The sequence below is a fragment of the Siphateles boraxobius genome, unplaced genomic scaffold, assembly GCF_051911475.1.
Source record: "Siphateles boraxobius isolate OS27281-9 unplaced genomic scaffold, OSU_SipBor_1 19, whole genome shotgun sequence".
Taxonomy (NCBI): Eukaryota; Metazoa; Chordata; class Actinopteri; order Cypriniformes; family Leuciscidae; genus Siphateles; species Siphateles boraxobius.
The window spans coordinates 31,295,935-31,315,000 of NW_027508799.1; the positions used below are offsets into that span (position 1 = coordinate 31,295,935).

At 37.9% G+C, this 19,066-nt stretch overlaps 2 protein-coding genes and 1 long non-coding RNA gene across 14 annotated transcripts in view; 1 reads left to right on the forward strand and 2 right to left on the reverse strand.

Moving 5' to 3' along the window:
- Positions 1 to 2,951: 2,951 nt before the first annotated feature.
- Positions 2,952 to 13,851, reverse strand: tnnt2e (troponin T2e, cardiac). Of its 3 annotated transcripts, XM_077235017.1 has the most exons (19): positions 13,746 to 13,851; positions 11,919 to 11,969; positions 11,522 to 11,526; positions 10,773 to 10,793; positions 10,486 to 10,491; positions 10,220 to 10,240; positions 10,097 to 10,117; positions 9,714 to 9,731; positions 9,580 to 9,603; positions 8,964 to 8,990; positions 8,824 to 8,845; positions 8,665 to 8,722; positions 8,198 to 8,314; positions 7,984 to 8,061; positions 7,754 to 7,867; positions 7,456 to 7,568; positions 7,273 to 7,363; positions 5,832 to 5,869; positions 2,952 to 3,369 (listed from the first exon to the last, which is right to left on the reverse strand). In XM_077235017.1, exons 2-19 carry the CDS (start codon positions 11,954 to 11,956, stop codon positions 3,324 to 3,326), a joined length of 858 nt encoding a protein of 285 aa, XP_077091132.1. In that variant the 5' UTR covers positions 11,957 to 11,969; positions 13,746 to 13,851; the 3' UTR covers positions 2,952 to 3,323. The 3 variants fall into 3 exon arrangements, with proteins under 3 accessions (XP_077091132.1, XP_077091130.1, XP_077091131.1); XM_077235015.1 differs by lacking the exons at positions 5,832 to 5,869; positions 10,486 to 10,491; positions 11,522 to 11,526; positions 11,919 to 11,969; positions 13,746 to 13,851 and adding an exon at positions 6,085 to 6,125 and having other exon boundaries at positions 10,773 to 10,787; XM_077235016.1 differs by lacking the exons at positions 5,832 to 5,869; positions 9,580 to 9,603; positions 9,714 to 9,731; ... (4 more) ...; positions 11,522 to 11,526; positions 13,746 to 13,851 and adding an exon at positions 6,085 to 6,125 and having other exon boundaries at positions 11,919 to 11,946.
- Positions 5,854 to 8,040, forward strand: LOC143742247 (uncharacterized). The gene is made up of 3 exons (XR_013205400.1): positions 5,854 to 6,152; positions 7,294 to 7,446; positions 7,931 to 8,040. It is a non-coding gene; the product is annotated as an uncharacterized LOC143742247 (long non-coding RNA).
- Positions 13,852 to 15,293: 1,442 nt separating the features above from the next.
- The window catches only part of cald1a (caldesmon 1a), a 48,847-nt gene continuing 45,074 nt past the window's right edge, over positions 15,294 to 19,066 (reverse strand). For all 10 annotated transcript variants that reach the window (XR_013205395.1, XR_013205394.1, XR_013205392.1 and 7 more), the window contains 2 exons: positions 17,378 to 17,414; positions 15,294 to 15,454 (listed from right to left, as the gene is read on the reverse strand). Coding sequence is in view for 6 of the 10 variants with exons in the window: in XM_077235013.1 (XP_077091128.1) it covers positions 15,441 to 15,454; positions 17,378 to 17,414 (51 nt within the window). In the remaining 4 variants the exon portion in view is untranslated. The remainder of the gene's footprint in view (positions 15,455 to 17,377; positions 17,415 to 19,066) is intronic.

The following is a 19,066-nucleotide window of genomic DNA, read 5'->3' on the forward strand; positions in this document are numbered from 1 at the left end:
GGAGGGGCGTCTAATCCTGCTCCTGGTGAGCCACTTTCCTGAGTTTAGCTGCAATCTCATTAAAAGCTCCTGAAGCACTCTGAACTAGAGGATGGATACCCGAACCGAGCCCGACGGGACCAATCGGTACCCGACGGGCCGGGCCGGGTTCGGACAGATATTTAGAAATTATGTTCGGGTTCGGGTCGGGCTCGGTCACATCAGCGCGATATGGCATTGAACATTTTAAATTTAAAACAGCTTATTATGTTGGTAGCCAATGTGCCTGATGCTTTCACGTGATGCAAACGTTCGTTTTTGTGATTAAAATACATGTAAAATATTACATAACATCTGTCTTTCTGTGTGCGGAAATTTGTTTATGTAGCCGTGACAACGAAACACGTGAATGCACGCCTGCGTTAAGTGCGCTTGTTTCTCCGTGCGCGCTGATGCACTCATCCTGCTGACATTTCCGAATGTCTTCCTACAGTTGCTTAATAAAAGCAGGCTTTCCACACAAACAAACGCACATGTGTCATTAGTATGAGAAAAAAATGGGATTTTAACCGTCGGTCTCGGGTCGGGCTCGGACATAAATATCTTTATGCCTGTCGGGCTCGGGTCGGGTTCGGTTACTGCTCTGTCGGACGCGGGCCGGGCTCAGACAAAAAAATTCGGCCCGATCCGCACTCTACTCTGAACGCCCTCATCTGCGTGAACAACACGCAACTTATTTTTTTACAACTAAAACTCGATCCACAGGCAAACATTGCATTAGGTTACCTTGAAGCTCCAAAACTTGATTATATCAAAGCCCGTCTACAGAAAGCCTGGCCACTCCCTATTAAATCTGCAGTAGGGAGTTTTGACAAAATGTTGACTTAGCCTGAAAATATGAACAAGCACAACTTACAGGTCCAACCCCCTTGCTCTCTGCTGCGCTACAGCCCTCCCTCCACAGCTCCTCCCCCACAGCTCCTCCCCCACAGCGGAGCCTGCCGTGAACGCGCAGGCTAGTAAGCAGGACCACCGATGACGGCGGATTATAAACAGTTATGGAACATTCACTAATAGGGACGAAACATCAACAATATGCTTTACATTGACTATGGCCTGCCCATACTTTGACTACAAACTTGGTCCTCAAATCATTATGTATTTTGCAATACATGTAACTTTATAACGTTGCACTCTTTCTATAAGTTATAAATAGCTACTAAGATAACGTTAAAGGATTAGTTCACTTTAAAAAAAACTTTTGCTGATAATTGACTCACCCCCATGTCATCCAAGATGTCCATGTGTTTCGTTCTTCAGTGGAAAAGAAATTAAGGTTTTTGATGAAAACATTCCAGGCTTTTTCTCCATATAATGGACTTCAATAGGACACAAATATTTCAAGGACCAAATGACAGTTTCAGTGCAGCTTCAAAGGGTTTTAAACGATACCAGACAATGAATAAGGGTCTTATCTAGCGAAACGATCAGTCATTTAAAAAATAAATAAAAAACTTTAAGTTTTATAAGCACAAATGCTCGCCTTCCTCTGTTCTGTGATGCACGTTCGTGATCCTGTTCGGACTCGTTCATCAAAATGAACAAATCTTTTTTCAAGTCATTTCGTTCGTTGAATAAATGAAATGACTCGAAAAAAGATTCGTTCATTTGGATGAACGAGTTCGAACAGGAGAGTCACGAACGACGGTACGCGCTCGCGCTGTGCAAGAGAGGGGTGATCAGCGCGTACACAAGCGTGATTGACACTGCTAAGACATTCCTCCTGGCTCTGATTGGTTGTTTCTGACCGGGAGCGCTGTATTTCTGCAAATGGCAGTAGAACCACAGGGAGGAGCCAGAGGAGCTTGATTTTTTCACAGATTATCTGTCTCATATTCTACTGTCAGGACATAATGACAGTTTTAACAAATATTTGTTTACAGAAGTTACTTACTGGAGCTTTAAGCCCTATTGTACCGAATTTTGGTTGTAGTTCCACCAGAGTTCCACTGGGGGGGCGATCGTCCGAGTTCAAAATGAATGGGAGTCTATGGGGCTAGACGGCTAAATTTGTCTCTTTCACCCGATTGCCGTTGAGAAATCTCAGATTTGAATGTAGGTTTTGCAAGTTCAACATGGGTTATAGGTCGAAAGTTGAATGAACGAGTACTTATGTGCTTTTGATTTCTTACAGGTTGATTTGTTGTTGCCCATAACACGCTAGCATTCTGCTAATGGACGCTGATTGGTCAGTGAAGGACTGATTACGACCAGACATACTGCCTGATGGCATCGTGGCATCCGAAGCGGGACCAGAATGTTAAGGCGGACTTAACTCTTCTAGCACGTGTATTTACCTGTGTCAGCTGTGTTGTCGATGCCTCGAGAGAAAATAAAGTGCAGATCGCGAAAGCACCAAAGTGACTGAAGGATTGCCGTAAAGCTGTTCTCTGGTCGTACGATGTGTATGACGTCATTGACATTTTAAAATACTTTTTAAAGCAAATAAGTGACTTAAAAATCTAACACCCAGCAATCTGTTATTTCTTTGCATCTCCTTTCGAAAACATTCAAATTACTAGACAAAAAATTATATCCTGAGAAAAGTTGATTTTTAGGGGTATCTCCATAGACCCCCATTCATTCTGCACTCGTCCTGTGAGCGCCCTCATATGGAACCAGAGTGGAACTGCAACCAGTTCAGAACCCGGAAGTTTACTGCCAGTGAAACTTCTCCACATATTAGACATTCTCTGATTATATTCAAATAGCTGAATATACAGCTGCTAGCTTGGTCAATGCTAGCTTGGACCTTTGACATAGCCTACCTCTATTATTTATTGTGTTTTCTATTATCAGGTCACCTTACAAAAATAATCCTCATTGTAGTCTTATTACTTATATTGGTTTAATAGTAAGGTTACTATTTAGTTTAAATTGGTTTATTACTAAGAACATATTGGCTCTGCAACTTTTCTCTTTGGACTGCTTGTGATTCACATCAATTTATTTTATGGGGTTTAATAATTTTCCAGGTTTTCCAATAAACATTTCCTTTACAAATGGGAAATGTACAACTTATGAAACATTTTGTAGACAATTGACTCTTTTAATGTTGCAGGGATAAAGTGACATTAAATTTAATGATAAATGCAGAATACTTGTGTGTCCAAGACAAAAAACAAAAACAAGCAGAAATACAACACGACATCAGAAAAATGTCACTTCACTGTCTCTAAAAGTGCAGTCAAACAGAATAATGGCTTTATTATGACTACAACTGCATATGTGAAGAAGGTGGCAAAGTCTTCTGGATCTCTGGGGTGTTTCGATTCGCTGCACGTTTACCTCAGCCTGCCGCCAACCTTGCCCTTGCCACGACCTTTGGCACTGCAAAGAGAAACATAATTATCAAGCCATTTTATTTGGCTGCATATCAAAAACCATATGAGATAATTACTGATCCTTTCATCAATCCACTGATCTACTAAATCACTGCACTACGAGAACATAACGTTAAGCTACTCTGTGTGCTATGGAAATTATTTAAACGATTTTGTGCAGTTTATTTCTAATCATAATGCCAGTTTTGACCTGGAACTGAGCAAATTTCTCTATTACAGACCTGACATCAGATCATAGACTAGTTATCTGAGCATACCCTAATTAATATTCATGAGCTAAGGCTTAACTGTGTTGTGAAAACATAAAAACCCCAGTCCAAAAAGTCAACATGGAATATTCACAAACTACTTCTATAATATTAATACTCATTTCAGAGAAGAAAAAAGATATTTAGCAAGGAAAAAAAGTAAGTTTAATTAGGAATTTGTTTTATTGTGAAAAGCTATTTCTATATGGAAGGGCTAAATTAATATTGATGAGCTAAACCTTAATGTTGGCAACAAGTTGAATTGGACTTTTGTAAGGGAACAAAGCACAATCTCATGAAGTATTGCGAACAGCATAATTGAATTAAAAACGATGGAGAAAACTACTAATTTAAAAATGTTGAATATATATATAAAAATAATATACATTTAAGTTAATTGGAAATTATGCTATATATATATATTCAATTTGACTGCTTCCTGGGAGTGGGGGGATCTTTTGGGGCATGTTGCGTATTTCGACTCTGATTGGTGTAATCTTTGGTACAGCATCATGGGTAATGTAGTTTTTCAGCAGAAATTCCACTGTTAAATGGTTAAAAATAAGCTGAAATAATTATTCAGTGACATTGCAATGGCTAAACTGAGCTTGATTTTGACCACAAACAGTTGATGAAACCTGAGACGATACTTTGAATGGAAATGTGACTGCTTCAGGACCGGTTCACACGCAAAGCATTTTAGCTGTTAAAAGGTTTTGACGTTTTTTTTTTTTTTAAACTAGTTTTTTAAACATAAGCGCCGTGTTTTTAGGAATAATGCACAAGACGCTGCAAAAGACGCGACACTGAAGCGCAGCGGTTAAAGACGTCCAACTAGCATGTGTTTACATTGAAAAAAAAACCATGGAAAAGAAGCACAGTGGAACAGAAAAAAAGGCGATCAGTGTGAAAGGCCCCTTACAGGTGACAGTTAAAAAAAATAAAAAGACAGTTAAGAGAATAGCAGTTTGCAGAATTAGAAGAGACACATTTCATACACATGCAAGGAAAAAGTGCCACTCAGTCGCATGCAGTCCATGATGAAGTCTTGTTTTATCCTAATGTGTTTCTTACCCTTTCGTTCAGCCTACAGATTCAGTCTCCAGAGGCAAAAATATTCATTTTAAACTTACCGTTTCATTGACGTCTCTCTCATTTATGTCCAGTCAATATTTAATGTCTACCGTGAGGTCAAAATTTACTATAATTCATATTTATCTGCATATATGAGTGTATTTATGGACAAATTCATGTATTGTATGTGTTGGCGAGGACAGTGAAATAGGAATGGAAGGAGCCACTTAAACTGGTCGTATTAGGATTGAGTGTAGAGATCCTAAACATTTCCCCGTTTGACGTTGGGATTGAGCTGAACCACATGCTCCGAGCTCGCACCTGTCAAGATCGTACGGTTTCATTGGGCCTGGGATCGGAAAAGGACCGGGATCTTTTGAGCAGACCAAACCCCGAAACTGCTTTGTCTTGGTCAGCTTAAAGAGATAGTTAACCCAAAAATTTAAAAGTTCTCTCATCATTTACTTGACTGTAAGTTGATATACATGACTTTCTTCAGATAAACACACACAAAGATTTTTGGTAAAAGAATTAATGTATTCTGAAGCTAAATGTAGAAAAATACTCATATTTTAAACTGAAAACCATTGCTTCCGCCCAACTGTCCAAGGCGCATTCACAAGTTCAGATTGATATATATGGAAGTGGCTTGCGAAGTTTGTGCAGAAAGTAACACTGAAGCACAGAGGACCATCACTTCTTCACAACGCACTTACGTCGACCTGTCACAACATCCCTTTTGTGAACGCTCATATCACAGCAGACTGATGTGATTTATAGTTAAAAATATGAGTATTTTTCTTACACACTTATAGTTTGGCTTCAAAAAACTGTGGTCGTATGGATTACTATGATTATCAATGTGTGTGGTTTTTCCACGCATCAAACAAGTGGCACCCATTCAATGGCATTATATGGACTCACAGAGGTGGCTTATTTTCCTGAAAAAAATCGTTTTTGTTACCTGAAGAAAGGAAGTCATGGCGGGAGGGTGAGTAAATGATGTGAGAATTTGATTTTTTGGGTAAACTATCCCTTTAAAAGCATCAATTCCTCTGCTTCCTTCCTTTGAGCCAGACCTCATTGAAACCAGGGGAAAGTGACCAGTGTGGCTCAGGGTACTTACCTCTGGTGATCTTTGACTCTAGCCAGTAGCTGAATGATCTGTAAGGAACACATACGGAAGCCTTGCTAAGCACAAAAGACAATATCAACAGGACCAGCTGATGGGGGAAGCCTGTGGATTCGCAGCCACAAGCACGTCACCTGCCTTCACCGACCGACCGAGAGCCCAGACCCGACACAAATCTGACCCACAACAGTTACTGACAGCAGGCTACACAACAGTGAGGTGGCCGCCCTCACAGCCAGTTACTTACAACTTCTGTTGTTCATTGATTCGGGTCTGGAGAACATTCATCTGGAAGCAAGTCACAGTTTAAGACAGGTAGGCCATAGACGCCAGACTTTTAGGCCCTGTTTTCATCTGGTATTAAGATTAGTTTTGGGCGATCGGATCACCAGTAGAAGAGAGACACATTCCCGTACACTCCTGTTGTTTAGTCTATTTTGTCCATTTTTAACCACTTTTGTCTTGGTTTCTTCAAGGGGAGGGTCTATAGGCTGGTAAATGTAGGGGATTTTTCCGATTTTTCGATCTAACGGACGAAATATTCTCATGCAATTTACACGAGCGCGAAAAGACGCGACAGAAAAACATACGGAGAGCATCAGCTTTCGTTTCTACTCTGACAGCCACAAGAGTGCGTGTGTGTTAGAAATCAGGAACGCAGAGAAAACATTGTGCTTGGTAAGTTTTCATCTTCAAACCAAACTTTTACCGCAGATTAAATCCCGTCTGGCTAGAGCGCTTTCTATAATGTTTCTGCATGAGGTCAGTAGGCGGAGAGTCTTTTGTGGCTGTTTGAACACATTCGACCACATGTGCGTTTACACTACAAAGGCAATCCGGTCTAATGCGTTTTCCACTACCTCTGGAAGTGGTTGAAAGTGGACAAGCTCAAAACATTTTAGGCTCTGTTTACACCTGTATTTAGTGTCGTCCGCTTGCAACAAAAACGCTTCTTAATACCAGGTTTACCAGGCCTTAAAGTCAACATAAAATAACTATTTTTCTTCCGTAATGTGGAATATATGATTATAACATTACATTTTACTTAAGAGTAGTATTTTCTTGTGAAACTTACTACAGTAATGTTTATTTAAAACTTCAAAAAATCTTCTTTTACAGTGTATGGCAGGGCTTGATGCAATTTTTAAAGGGATGTCCAATTGTTAATAACAATAATAATGTGTATTAAAAGTAACAAAAAAAGTTTTCAGGTTGACTGATTTACGTCGAGTCAAACTTAACATAACAGCTGATACCAACATAAATAAAGAAACAGTTTTCTTGAAATTAAGGCAATATGGCAAAATTAAATTATGATTATAATTTCATGCAACAAAAATGAAATGTACAAATCCCATATTGAGAGTGTCATTTTCTAAACATTTATGCTATGCTTTCTATGTTGTTGTGTGAAGTTGATTGCGTCAACACTTACGTCATATTTCTGCCTCTTCAGTTTCTCGCCGAGGTCGAACTTCTCGGCCTCCAGCTGCATCATCCACTGCCAGAGCTCACTGGCCTTCTCTCTGCAACAACCAATCAGAAGCTTCGTCAGTGGCCGTTTACGCAACACCGGCTGATGCAAGCTGTGATGAGATCATATACAGCGGTGACTTACTTCAGTTTATCTTCAGACAGATGATCGATGTTGATTGGCTTCCTCCTATCCGCCAGGATCTTCTTCTTCTTCTCTCTCTCCGTCTGTTTCTTCGCCCCTTTGCGACCCTCGCCCTGCGAGACATAAATGTCGGTGTTTGATTCAGAGAGAAAGAGAAGCAGAATCTTACAGTGGGGTCTTGTTTTCACATGCATATTATCTTAGGTTTAATATACCTAGGTTCCCCTTTTCCACGAAGATTTTGGATCAAAACCCAATATCAAAATTCCTAGTTTCCTAGATATCTCTTTATTCAAACCTTCTGCTGGATTCCTCCGTACTGGTGTGTCATGTTCGTAAGAGCTTTCTTCTTCTTGGCATCTTCATCTTGTTTCTTCCTCTGTTCCTCTAGCTCTCTTCTCTCCTTTTCTTCCTGTTGAGAGATCCGATGGAAAGAGTTTTTTTTGTTGACTTTTTTCCTCTATTTCTATTCTAGCACTTAGCCTCATAAACGGCTGCTTCCTATTGGCTGAAGGGAGTGTCACTCACGGCCAGGCGGGCTTGTCTCTCTTTCTCCTTGTCTGAACGGACTCTCTGCTGCTCTGCTCTCTCTGTGCGACGCTTCTCCTGCACACAGCAGCAGACAGACACAACACTGGCTATCACAAGTAAAGACTGAATGTTTTTTATCATTTAAAGCAGCGTAATACAATTCTGAAACCCTTCTGGAGTAGACTGTTCTTCCAGATTATGCAGAACCTACGATTCTGTTGACCAGAGCGATCAGCTCCTCTTCATCTTTCTTCCTCTGGATAAAATGAGCCTCAATCAGAGACTGAAGCTCAGATAAATCCTTCTCCTGACGCTTCCTGTGGATGTCCTATTACACACACAGGTAATGACATTAATTCAATATTCACAATAACATACGTAAAGTATGCCTATTTTGCAAACTGCGGATGAGCGTTCACCCATGCAAGCAAAATATGTTCTATGAGTTATGAAAACGTTTTCTGAATGTATTTTCTGAATTATAATTGCATAATTATACATTCACATAATAAAGTCACATGGTTCTAATATGATAACGGCGAACTATTGAAAATATATATCATTCCTAATGTGCAGGTTTACAAAGTTTAATGTAGTAAGCAAGACACTGTAATATTCCATTCCAACACTTTTAAGTGAATACAGGAAGTGATGTAATTTAAACTTCATGTTACTCACATCAAAGTCCACCTTATCTCCTTCAGGAATCTTTGGAGCAGTGATGTTTGGCATGAATCTGTAAAATAAGTGTTACCCATGAGGACTGACGCTTTGCATTCTTCACGTATGAATTTATGCAGATAAACACAGTAAGAAAGATGTCAACTTAGGACATACTTCGGCTTTGGTTTTGTCTCATCTGGGGATAAAATATATAAAAAAACATCACCGACTAATAATATGTCATGCAAAGTATTTCACATGTCGACTTTGGAGGGAATCAACCAAAGCGAATGTGTGATTTTAGGAGCAGTTACCTGCGGCCTCCTCCTCTACAGGGGCTTCTGTTAGGTGAAGAATGACAAATGAACAGACAAAATTTCACATTAAGACTAATTGCATTGACACATTTTTAAATTGTTAGAAAAAAAATACAAAATGATCCAGGACAAAAGAAATGTTTCGATTTTGTAACGAATGCCCGGCTGAACGTGACGACCCAATGTTCTGACAGTCACAATCATCACACATGCGATTTCAATTAGCTGATATATTGCATCATGACATACGAACCTTACAAATAAACAGTTTTAGTCCTCCGGCCTTCACAATGAAACATCATGCAGTTGTAATCATGGTAAACATTTGATTCAGATCACCATCGATCATCACATTATGAATCAGTTAACAAGAAAATGAGCTGTCCATCATGAAGACATGATTTTGGCCAGTAAGATTTACATGTCACTGAACCCAGTGTTGCTCACATCATTAAGGTTGAACACACTAAACAACCCGTCAATCCTTGAGACCATGCTATTACAAAATCAGCTGCAAAGTGCCAAAAAATGAGAAACTCAATGTCTTGCAAATTCTTGCTGAATGTTTGGTTCATAATATTGTATGTATGAATGTAAAGCTGAAGAGCTTTACCTTCTGGTTCAGGTTCTGGCTCCTCTGTTCAGATATGAGATAAGTTAGAAGTGGTTAAAGAATGAACATTTACAGACACTTGTACAGTATTAAGTATGAATAACCTCAATATTCTTAACAACTGAAATAATTACCTTCTACATCCGGAGGCTCTAATATAAGAACAGCAACAAAGAAAGAAATACTAGTAGTTTGAGAAATTATAAAAATACCATAACATAACTACTAAGATTTGCCATTCAGGAACAGATATTCTGACTGACAAAACATACATTTTTTGATAAAATGGAATTTGGAAAAATAAAATCTCAAGATTCTCTTAGCAAATGAATTGAACTTGAGTCGCCTGAATGCGGGTCTTGGTTCAAATGGTGAGTGCTAAAATTAGTGAATTTTGTATTACGCACATAGATATACATGTTGATCCAGTGGGTTAAAGATAGCTGACTATGATATTATTTAAAAATCATAAAACATTTAAATAATTGGATTAACAATCAAATGAGGGAATGATTACCTTCCACCTCAGGGGCTGGTTCTAATATAAAAATACAACATGAAATAGTAAATTTTACCTTGCATTGGCGATGGCAAATGTACAGAAAATCACCACAAAATAAAAGTCAGATCGATGCATTACCTTCCTCTGATGGAGGCGCCACTATTGAAGAGAAACGATTATTATGAAAAGGCTACAGTAATAAGTGTAATGCAATGTGTTTTCAATATCATGCAAGTTTATTTGTATGAAGATATACTAGCTTTTGTTTTCAATTATATGAAAAGGTGAATTTGCAGCTGAAGTGCAATATATCACTAAAACAATAAAAAGGTGAATGAACAATTAAATAACGGGTGCACAAATTAATGAATGCAATCATTGCTAAGTAAGTTTTTAAATTTTACCTTCCACTTCAAGAGGGGAATGATAGAACAAATGAATGCAAGAAGGAAGGAAGCGATAATTGCACAAATGAGGATGAGTAAATGAATGAAAACTGAGAATAAACTGAAGTATCTGCATGCATGTGTGCATGTGAAAGACTAGTCTGCAGCATTAAACTGACTTCGTTTTAAGCCATATATATTGTATTAATATTATCTAAATCTAAAATATTTTGAAGTTAATTTTATAATGTATTCTCATGCAGGAAAAGCAACACAACACAACACACAGTGAACTTCGGTTTTACCTTCCTCTTCGGTTTCCTCCACTACAGTGTGAACATAATGACGATTAGTAGCAAATACATTAAGAAGCATAATATTTGATCAGTCTTTGCATAATCAAGACTCTGAAATCAAGTTATCAAACAGATCATCTATAACCTTTGTCAGAACATTGAGATCCACCCAACAGCTTGTAAATGACAATGTGAAATATTACGTAGACCACCAATGCAGTAGCCTATCTAATGCAATTTGCATGTGAGCATGGACCAAATGATGCGTTAAATGAATTTAACATGATTTTTACATGATCATTTTAACGACGGCATAAATCAACTCAGGCTCATCGGGAAAACATGCTTCTACAACACTAAAAAAAAAGTTGCTACTTTAAATTTTTTAGTACAATTTCCAATGAGCCATAATACTTGCAGACAACAAGCATTACATTTTACATTCACGGACCGTTATGGACAGCACACAACAGACGAATGTGGGACGGAGACAATAGGAAATGTACATGGGCTGGAAATTCACATACTTGACTTGATGCAACAATGTCACCCTGCACATTGGCCTACTGATATTAGTTGCAGCCTTGAGTAACTAATTCTACTGGGCATGTAGCCGAGGACAAAAGCGATTCCTGGGTATCTAAAGTTTCTAAAATAGCACATGCACACAAGCTGACAGCACGCAAAACGTCCTCTGGACCAGCCTCCATTTCCATGAAGACATAATTAGTGAGTGCATGAATCTCAAACTGGCTTACCTTCCCTATAACATACGCACAGGGTGAAAAAAGAAAAAGGAAAAACAGTTGACCTTAAGTTGGGTAATGAATTAAAAAGATGACACATGAAATTGTGGTAGATATGAAAAATGTACGTTGTGTTAGTAATGGTATTCACTATTTATGCTGTATTCAGTATGTGCTATATATACACTTGGTTAAATTATTTGGCAAAAGGGCAAAATAGCTACAGGTTTTATTTTACTAGGTTTAATTTTTTTTTACATTTTCCTAGGCCAGACAACACTTTTAGCCACTACTTGTACCCTGCTGTTTCAATTGCTATTTTAGTATAGTCTATACTTTGAGGTATTCAGTGTTCGGAATAATATGTAAATGAAATAAAAGAGTTAAAACATAATGGCGTTATACGTACTGCACTTCCTCCTCCACCACTTCCTCTGAGTCAGCCATGACTAAGTGATTCCTGATGAAGTAAATAAGTTTGTTATGCATGTCAAATGAGTTCAATTAATTTCCACTTTTTTTACTAACAGCAGAACAGTCTTGACATGGTCTACAAATCATCTTTAAAATTCTTCTACAAGTGGCCCTGATCCCAGAGACAAACATTATGTTCAACATTGTTGGACCATATAGATTTTATATTAACTACCGTGCTTAACAAGCGTTGAAAAAGCTGCAGTGCTGTCCTGAAGACGTGCGTGTCCACCAGGAAATAAATCACTGCACAATAAACATGTGATGAATGAGTGAGGGTGGCTATTTTAGCCAGTAATAAACTATGCGGTTTGGAACAGGTGCTCCACACTTTTCCAGACAATGCATTGGCTGGTCTCATCAAGGGCTGCCGCTCATTCTCTGTGTAAATCAAGAGTGCATGTGTCCTTGTCATCTATTTTTAAAACACATTGTTTGTGCAGGACATTATTCCACAGCACCCACTGCCATTAAAGACCAATTTGGTTTTTAATGCAACTCATTATGATTACAGTATGTGCACTGGCCCAAAGGGCTATATGAAATATCAAAATACACTCTTAAAAATAAAGGTTCTTTATTAGCATCAATGGTTCCATGAAGAACCTTTACGATCCATGGAACCTTTCCATTCAACAAAAGTTTCTTTAGATTATTAAAATGTTTTTTTTTTAAATGCTCACTGAACAATGGTTCTTCATTGCTGTGAAAACCCACTTTTGGAATCATTGTTGTTAAGAGTATACTGTTGATTGTTTTAAATGTAATATAACACAAGCACACTTTTCAAGCAAAACATAACATAAAATAAATAGATACACTTAAACTTTTAAATGATTTAGGCTTGTTAAAGGCTTTTTAATTTCACCACACGAGTGCCTTGGAGTATTTCGTCTTTAGAAAAAAACAGATATGTTCAAAAGTGAGATATAAATTGGAACATGTTGATAGTTAATGTCATAAATAACACTTGTGGGAACTTGAGGAGAACCGACTTCATACACCCACAAAAAATAATTAAGTGATTGAAAACTATTGCAAAAAAGAAAAAAAGCTTAAAGTTCATTTAGTTACGCTTTGGCAACATTTAACACCACTTGGTTTGATTTTTGCTTTTATTGCAATCATATCTGTGCATATTGAAGTAACCAAATATTACTGTAGCTCCTGAAAGTTCAAAGGTCTGCAAGTTATCCAATTGTAGTAATTTCTTATTTTCACTCAATATCTTCAGACTATCTTGTCTGAGGGTCCTCAAACTAATGGCTCTTCACAGAGATCATCTTGGATAAAGGTTTATCTTACATTGAGTCCTTGTGATAATGAGAGTGTGACAGAAGCAGCCAGAGGATTGAGCGCAGCTTCTCTGACCAAATCCAGCAAGTCTTTGCAGCAGATTAACTGACACACTTTGGAATTATGTGCATTTTACGTTAATAAGCGAGGGCCAGTCGTACTCCTCCTGAAAGGCTGGAATATCACAGGCTGATGGTGGCAGGAATGTTGCCATTGATAGTCTGTATTAAGCAGCATTAAGAGAAAACCCCAAAGCACGCAAACCAGCAGTCCCTCTGGCGAACAAGACAAGCATTGCATTGATGATTCAGGAATGAAGAGGGTGATCCTCAGGCCTGAGTTCACACATTATGAGCAACTTTGCAGAATCAATTTAATCTGGTAGGCATGCACTCGTTTGAGTAGATTTTAGTTACAGATGAACTAATGTAATTTGGATCCAGTAACAAAATCTGAAGCCTCTTACCTGAGATCTCACCAAGAAGAGAGAGATGGAGTCTTATCTCGATGGTCCGGGCAGCAGACAGTTTCAAACTAACCCAAAGCTCACCTAATACAGACCTGCCAGATCATGTGACCACACTGCTTTGCTCTGATTGGCTGCTGGAACTTAGCCTATTGTTAGAGGTAGTGGAGCATGACAGAGATATATGGCTTTAGCATAGCAGTCTGGTGAAGTATTGAGACGCACACTATCACAGGTGTTTTTCATTGGTCTCTTTATTGTGGTCACTGAGACAATGATACAATGTTGCTCTGTATGGAATTATTGGCTACAAATGGTCAAATTTGTAACAAGGTAATTGCATTTAAAGGTGGTGCGACTTGCATAGTGTTACTCTGAAACAATACATAGGTGCTTACAAAGATGAAACAAATAGTAAAAAACTTGATTGTCAAAAAATACAAGCAGAATACAGGAACTTTGAACATTTAGAGACATTAGCGTTAAGCTACAGCGCTCAGAACTGGATATTCTTGACAAAAGATGTCAGAAATGATGACGTTTAAATGAAGTTACTAATGTTCTGCCAACTAGAGCTGTATTGAAAGCAGACAACATCCATGCTGCAATTTACAGTAGTATGAATCAATTGCAGCACAGAAAGAAGACAACAAATGAAACCCTTATAAACATGAATTGACTTTGACTATGCTTGTCCTCTTTTTCTTAGCTCAAATCAGGATGTGTTTTTGGATTAACCAAGATCTTGCATTATATGCAGAAATTGTGAAATGTACTGATCAAATATGTGATTTAAGCCAAAAAGTGCATGTTCCCTTTCTTTCGAGTTCTCTTTTTTCAACCAATACTGATTATTCCACATGACACATAGTGATTAACACTTACAAAAAGATGGTCAAAACAACTTCAGACCAGTGTTTCCAAGAGTACAAAAAGCCAAAGATAATGTAATAATGATAACGGTAGGACTATAATGGACTTCTGCTGAATTAAAACTTTGCTTTGATATAAAATACTATTGAAAGCAAAAGCAAAGACGATTTTGTATCAAGCAGTAAAATATATAGTTAATTACAAAAACTTACACTATATGCTAACATATATTATTAAGACAATTTTTTATTTTTTTATTTTTTTTTAAAAAGTGTCGTTATGACAAAAAGTAGGCCTACAAAATACAGCTACTCTACAGGTGCTCATATTCGGTCTGGAACTGGCGAACATGTATGAAATGCAGGGTGAAGCTTTGCTTTAGTTATAAATTAACAGGTGAGAAGGGTAACTAACATGCTTAATACGCTTTGTGATTTGACGAAAGACAATTCGGAATGCTACTCCTCGTCCTCCTATCCAAGGAATCTTGTAATGTTTTGAGCTGTTATTTAATCTTAACAAATGAAAGTTGGAATCGCTCGTTTTCACAGCCTAGATTTCAGTTTAACAGAAGGTACACTCAACTGCGGTTATGTTATGATGGTGCAAGATGGTGGCCTGTGAATACAGTGATAAAATATATATTTATATATATATATTTTTTTATTTTCTCTCTTTTATACCGTCTACACACACAGATCTTCCTGGCAGTATAACATGCTTGTGTATGTGTGTGTTTTTTTTTTTTTGGTATTAATAAAAGTTTAAAAAAGGAATGTTGTGCATTCTCTTGGTCCCTGCCTCTCTGGCGTCTTTGAAAGGTTAATGGCCCGTTCCTGTTAAGAGACAAAAGAGAAAAGTCATAAAATTGCTTGAAAATAAATGAGATGACAACACTAGTTAGTTTGGGGTCAGTACGCGTTTTTTAAAAAAATTTTTAAGGAAGTTAAGACTTTTATACATTGCAAGGATGGATTAAATTGATTAAAAGTGACAAAGACATTTATAATATTTCTATTTTAAATCAATTTTGTTCTTTTGAACTTTCTATTCACCACAGTCCAGAAAAAAATAAGTATCATGGTTTACACAAAAATATTAAACATAACAACTGTTTTCAACATCAATAATAAGACATGTGTCTTGAGGAGCAAATCAGCAAGAAGGATTTCTGAAGGAACATGTGACACTCAAGACTGGAGTAATGATGCTAAAAAACATTAAAAAAATATATCAAACAGAAAATGGTTGTTTTAAATTGGTAATACTTTTCCCACAATATTTCATAGTTTTTACTGTATTTATTTTTAATTAAAAAAAAATGCAGCCTTGTTGTAATTCATATAGAACCCTTGAAATAAGTAGATTTGTCAAATTTGACCCACAATTAAATTTATAAAATGATTATTGTCCAACATGTTTAAACATGATTATTGCCTGTTATTTATGGGATCTGGGCCACTTTTTTGCCCCTTAAAGGAAAGGTTAAATGGTGTGTGTTTGTTACGCTTTTCAATCAGCCAAGATTATGGTACAATTCAAAATCTTTGTATGCTTAACTGTGGAGCACAAGAGAAAGGGTGCATGTTACAAATACAGAGCTAAATATAGTTTAAAAAAATCTCTTAAATGCAAGCTGGCCATGTGTTTGACCATTTTTAAGTGGTTGGAAGGATGCAAGTTTTCATACGGCATGCGAGTGTGCTAATCTGCGGCCCCATGCAGTAATGTGACAAACATGCAGGTTTAGCCCTGCTGGCACTGACAGACGTCCATAATCCACAGTGTGATATTGAGACGAGCAGGCAGACGTGGTAGAGAGGGCTGGCTCACGCAAAGACCTGTCGCCCATTACCCAAAAAACGCCTGGCACGCCCGAAGGCCACCGCGTCCTCTTTTAGAGGAACAAATGGCCGGCATTCAAAATAGAAAACAATGCCAAAGAGGCATTTTATAACACTGCAGCCAGGGAACGACGTGCCTGCAGATATAATTTATCATTGGAAGGGCTTCCTGCCAGAGGGATTGTGGGTGTTGTGCAATATGGAGAGACCTGCTCTTCAAAGTAGGACTTCATTTGGACCTCATGTTGGCTTGGATGTATAGCCAAAAGAAACAACTACACCCATGTGTGTTTTTTCAAACACACATGCACAATAAAACTTACACTGTGCGCTAACCAAGCTAATTTTTTTGTTATCTAAACCCTAAAAGCAAAATCTCCTTCAAGTAAATCCACATTTTTTTTTTCCAATCTAGCCACAACCGTGTTTCACACTGTTCAGAAGCAGAAATCGTCATAGTTGAGAAAACTTCTATAAATGTTGAACGGTAGCTACAACAAATATAATTTTTGGTCAGAAGAGAGAAGTTCCTCAGACGTTGTATTAGAAACACTGATGTAGCAGCCTTACTAGTTTTCTGTAATTTAATGCCATGGTAGAAAGCACAAAGTATAGTGTTCTAAATAAAATGAAAATCTAAAAAAACTTTGCTAGATTTATGGTGTTGATAACTGGAAATGTGTCACAAAAAAGGGTCCATTTTGGTGGCATAACACGTGGTAGCCCCGCCCACTGTGTAATCTTATTGGTCCAAAACCGTGCTCTTCATAGACGTGTTTGATGCATAAATACATTGTAATTGCCTGTGATAGTGTCACATCACGCAGCAGTTACTGGTTGACAAATTGCTTTTTGTTGGAAAATGGAAATGGGACACGGTTTTACACAAATACAATTTATCTTCTTGTCACTTACCATTGGTGACGGATTTGGTCTCTCCTCTGCTTGCGACCTGGGTGAGGTATAAATCAAAAAGAAAGATGGAAAAAGAGAGAAAGACAAGAAACAGATAAAAAGACAGAATGAGATTAACATAAATAAAAGCTAATGTTCTAATCAGTGTGGCAGTCCTTCCCAGCCCATCCGTCTGGTATTCCACTTATGCCTTCACATTTCATTTTACATTTCCTTTTTAACATGTTTTTTTTGTGCTGATGTTCTCCAAAAAGTCATCAGTGAAAGCACTTGTGGCCGACATGCTGCGTTGCGTGTACATTGACAGGAACATGCTTAGCATGGTTTCAAACAGCACTCTTTTTCCAGATTCACATACAAGTGAAACCCTCATTCTTTCCACTGCTGGTTTTGGTAACATCAGTGCGGTTAGAACCACAGATTTCCCTTCATTAGGCTTTTTACGTCACCATTTACCAGTCCTTTAAGTGCTCTGGGCCAAAACTGCAATCTGTGGCTAACCGCGGCCTTGGCCTGATCTTGACGCCTCGCTGACAGTCCAGCAGAAGATTCTATTGTGCCCGTTCCAAAGATAGAGCCACCCGCTCTGAATGACTACCGTTATTATCTGTTTGATCTGTGGATATAAAAATATGAAGGCCAGCGCTCGTGGGAATGCCTTGTCAAGTTCAGACGATGGGATCGTCTGGAATTGGTTTCTATTCGTGATGTGAATAAACCGCCATGTTTGGTCAACTGCATCCCAGTCATGCCAGCATTAAAATAGATCTTTTCACAATAGGCAGAGTGCTTTGTAAAGGGGTGATGGTAAAAAAAATGAAAGACAGAGGGAAGGTGAAAATGATCCTTCACTAAGCTCCGCCCTAATTATCAACCAGCATATTATCAGACAAGCTTTTACTCTTTAATGTCCTGTCTGTTTGGATATTTTTTTAATGGAATTTTAAATATGAATTTTTTTTTTTTTTACATTTTATTATTAAATAATGGCAAGTCATTTCTACTGTAAGAATGACACAAGCTACCCAGTAGTTTTCCTATTCCAAATAAATTGTGACCTACATTCGCTCCAAGGTAAATCAATGTTAATTAATTTACATGTTGATTCAAATGCAATCGTGTCTGAGTTCACAGTACCATGGTGAGTATGTTGCAGTAACGTTATCACTTGCCATCAAAAGAGGCTTTTGTCTTTTCTAAGTTTACTGTCATACGCATTTATCTAGATTCTGTTTCACAGTATTTTTATCAACTTTGTTTAAGTTTTGCCCTTGCAAAAATTCTATTGTGGTTCTAGGGTGTTGTGGATGTCTGCCAGGATGTTGCTATATCTGTTGCTATTCTGTTGTTTCTAGGGAGTTGCTAAGGAGTCCTGGGTGGTTGCTAGGGAGTTGCTAGGGTGTGTTAGGTGGTTGCTTAAAGGGGCAGAAAAATGGTATATACACGATGCTTTGCAATTAGCTTGTTTTCCACCTCATAAGCACATTTTACTGATTTTTAAAAAAAACAACGACAACAACAAAAATCTCACTGTTAATGAACATATCCAGTTCATTCCTATTAGAATCTATGTAATGCTTGTCTGAGTCAACAATGGTAACCAAGATGGGCGGAGCTTAACAAGGTCAATTAGTGTTACAAGAGTTACTCCTGGTGACTTCAGTCCTTTAAAGCACTTCCTCCTTGCAA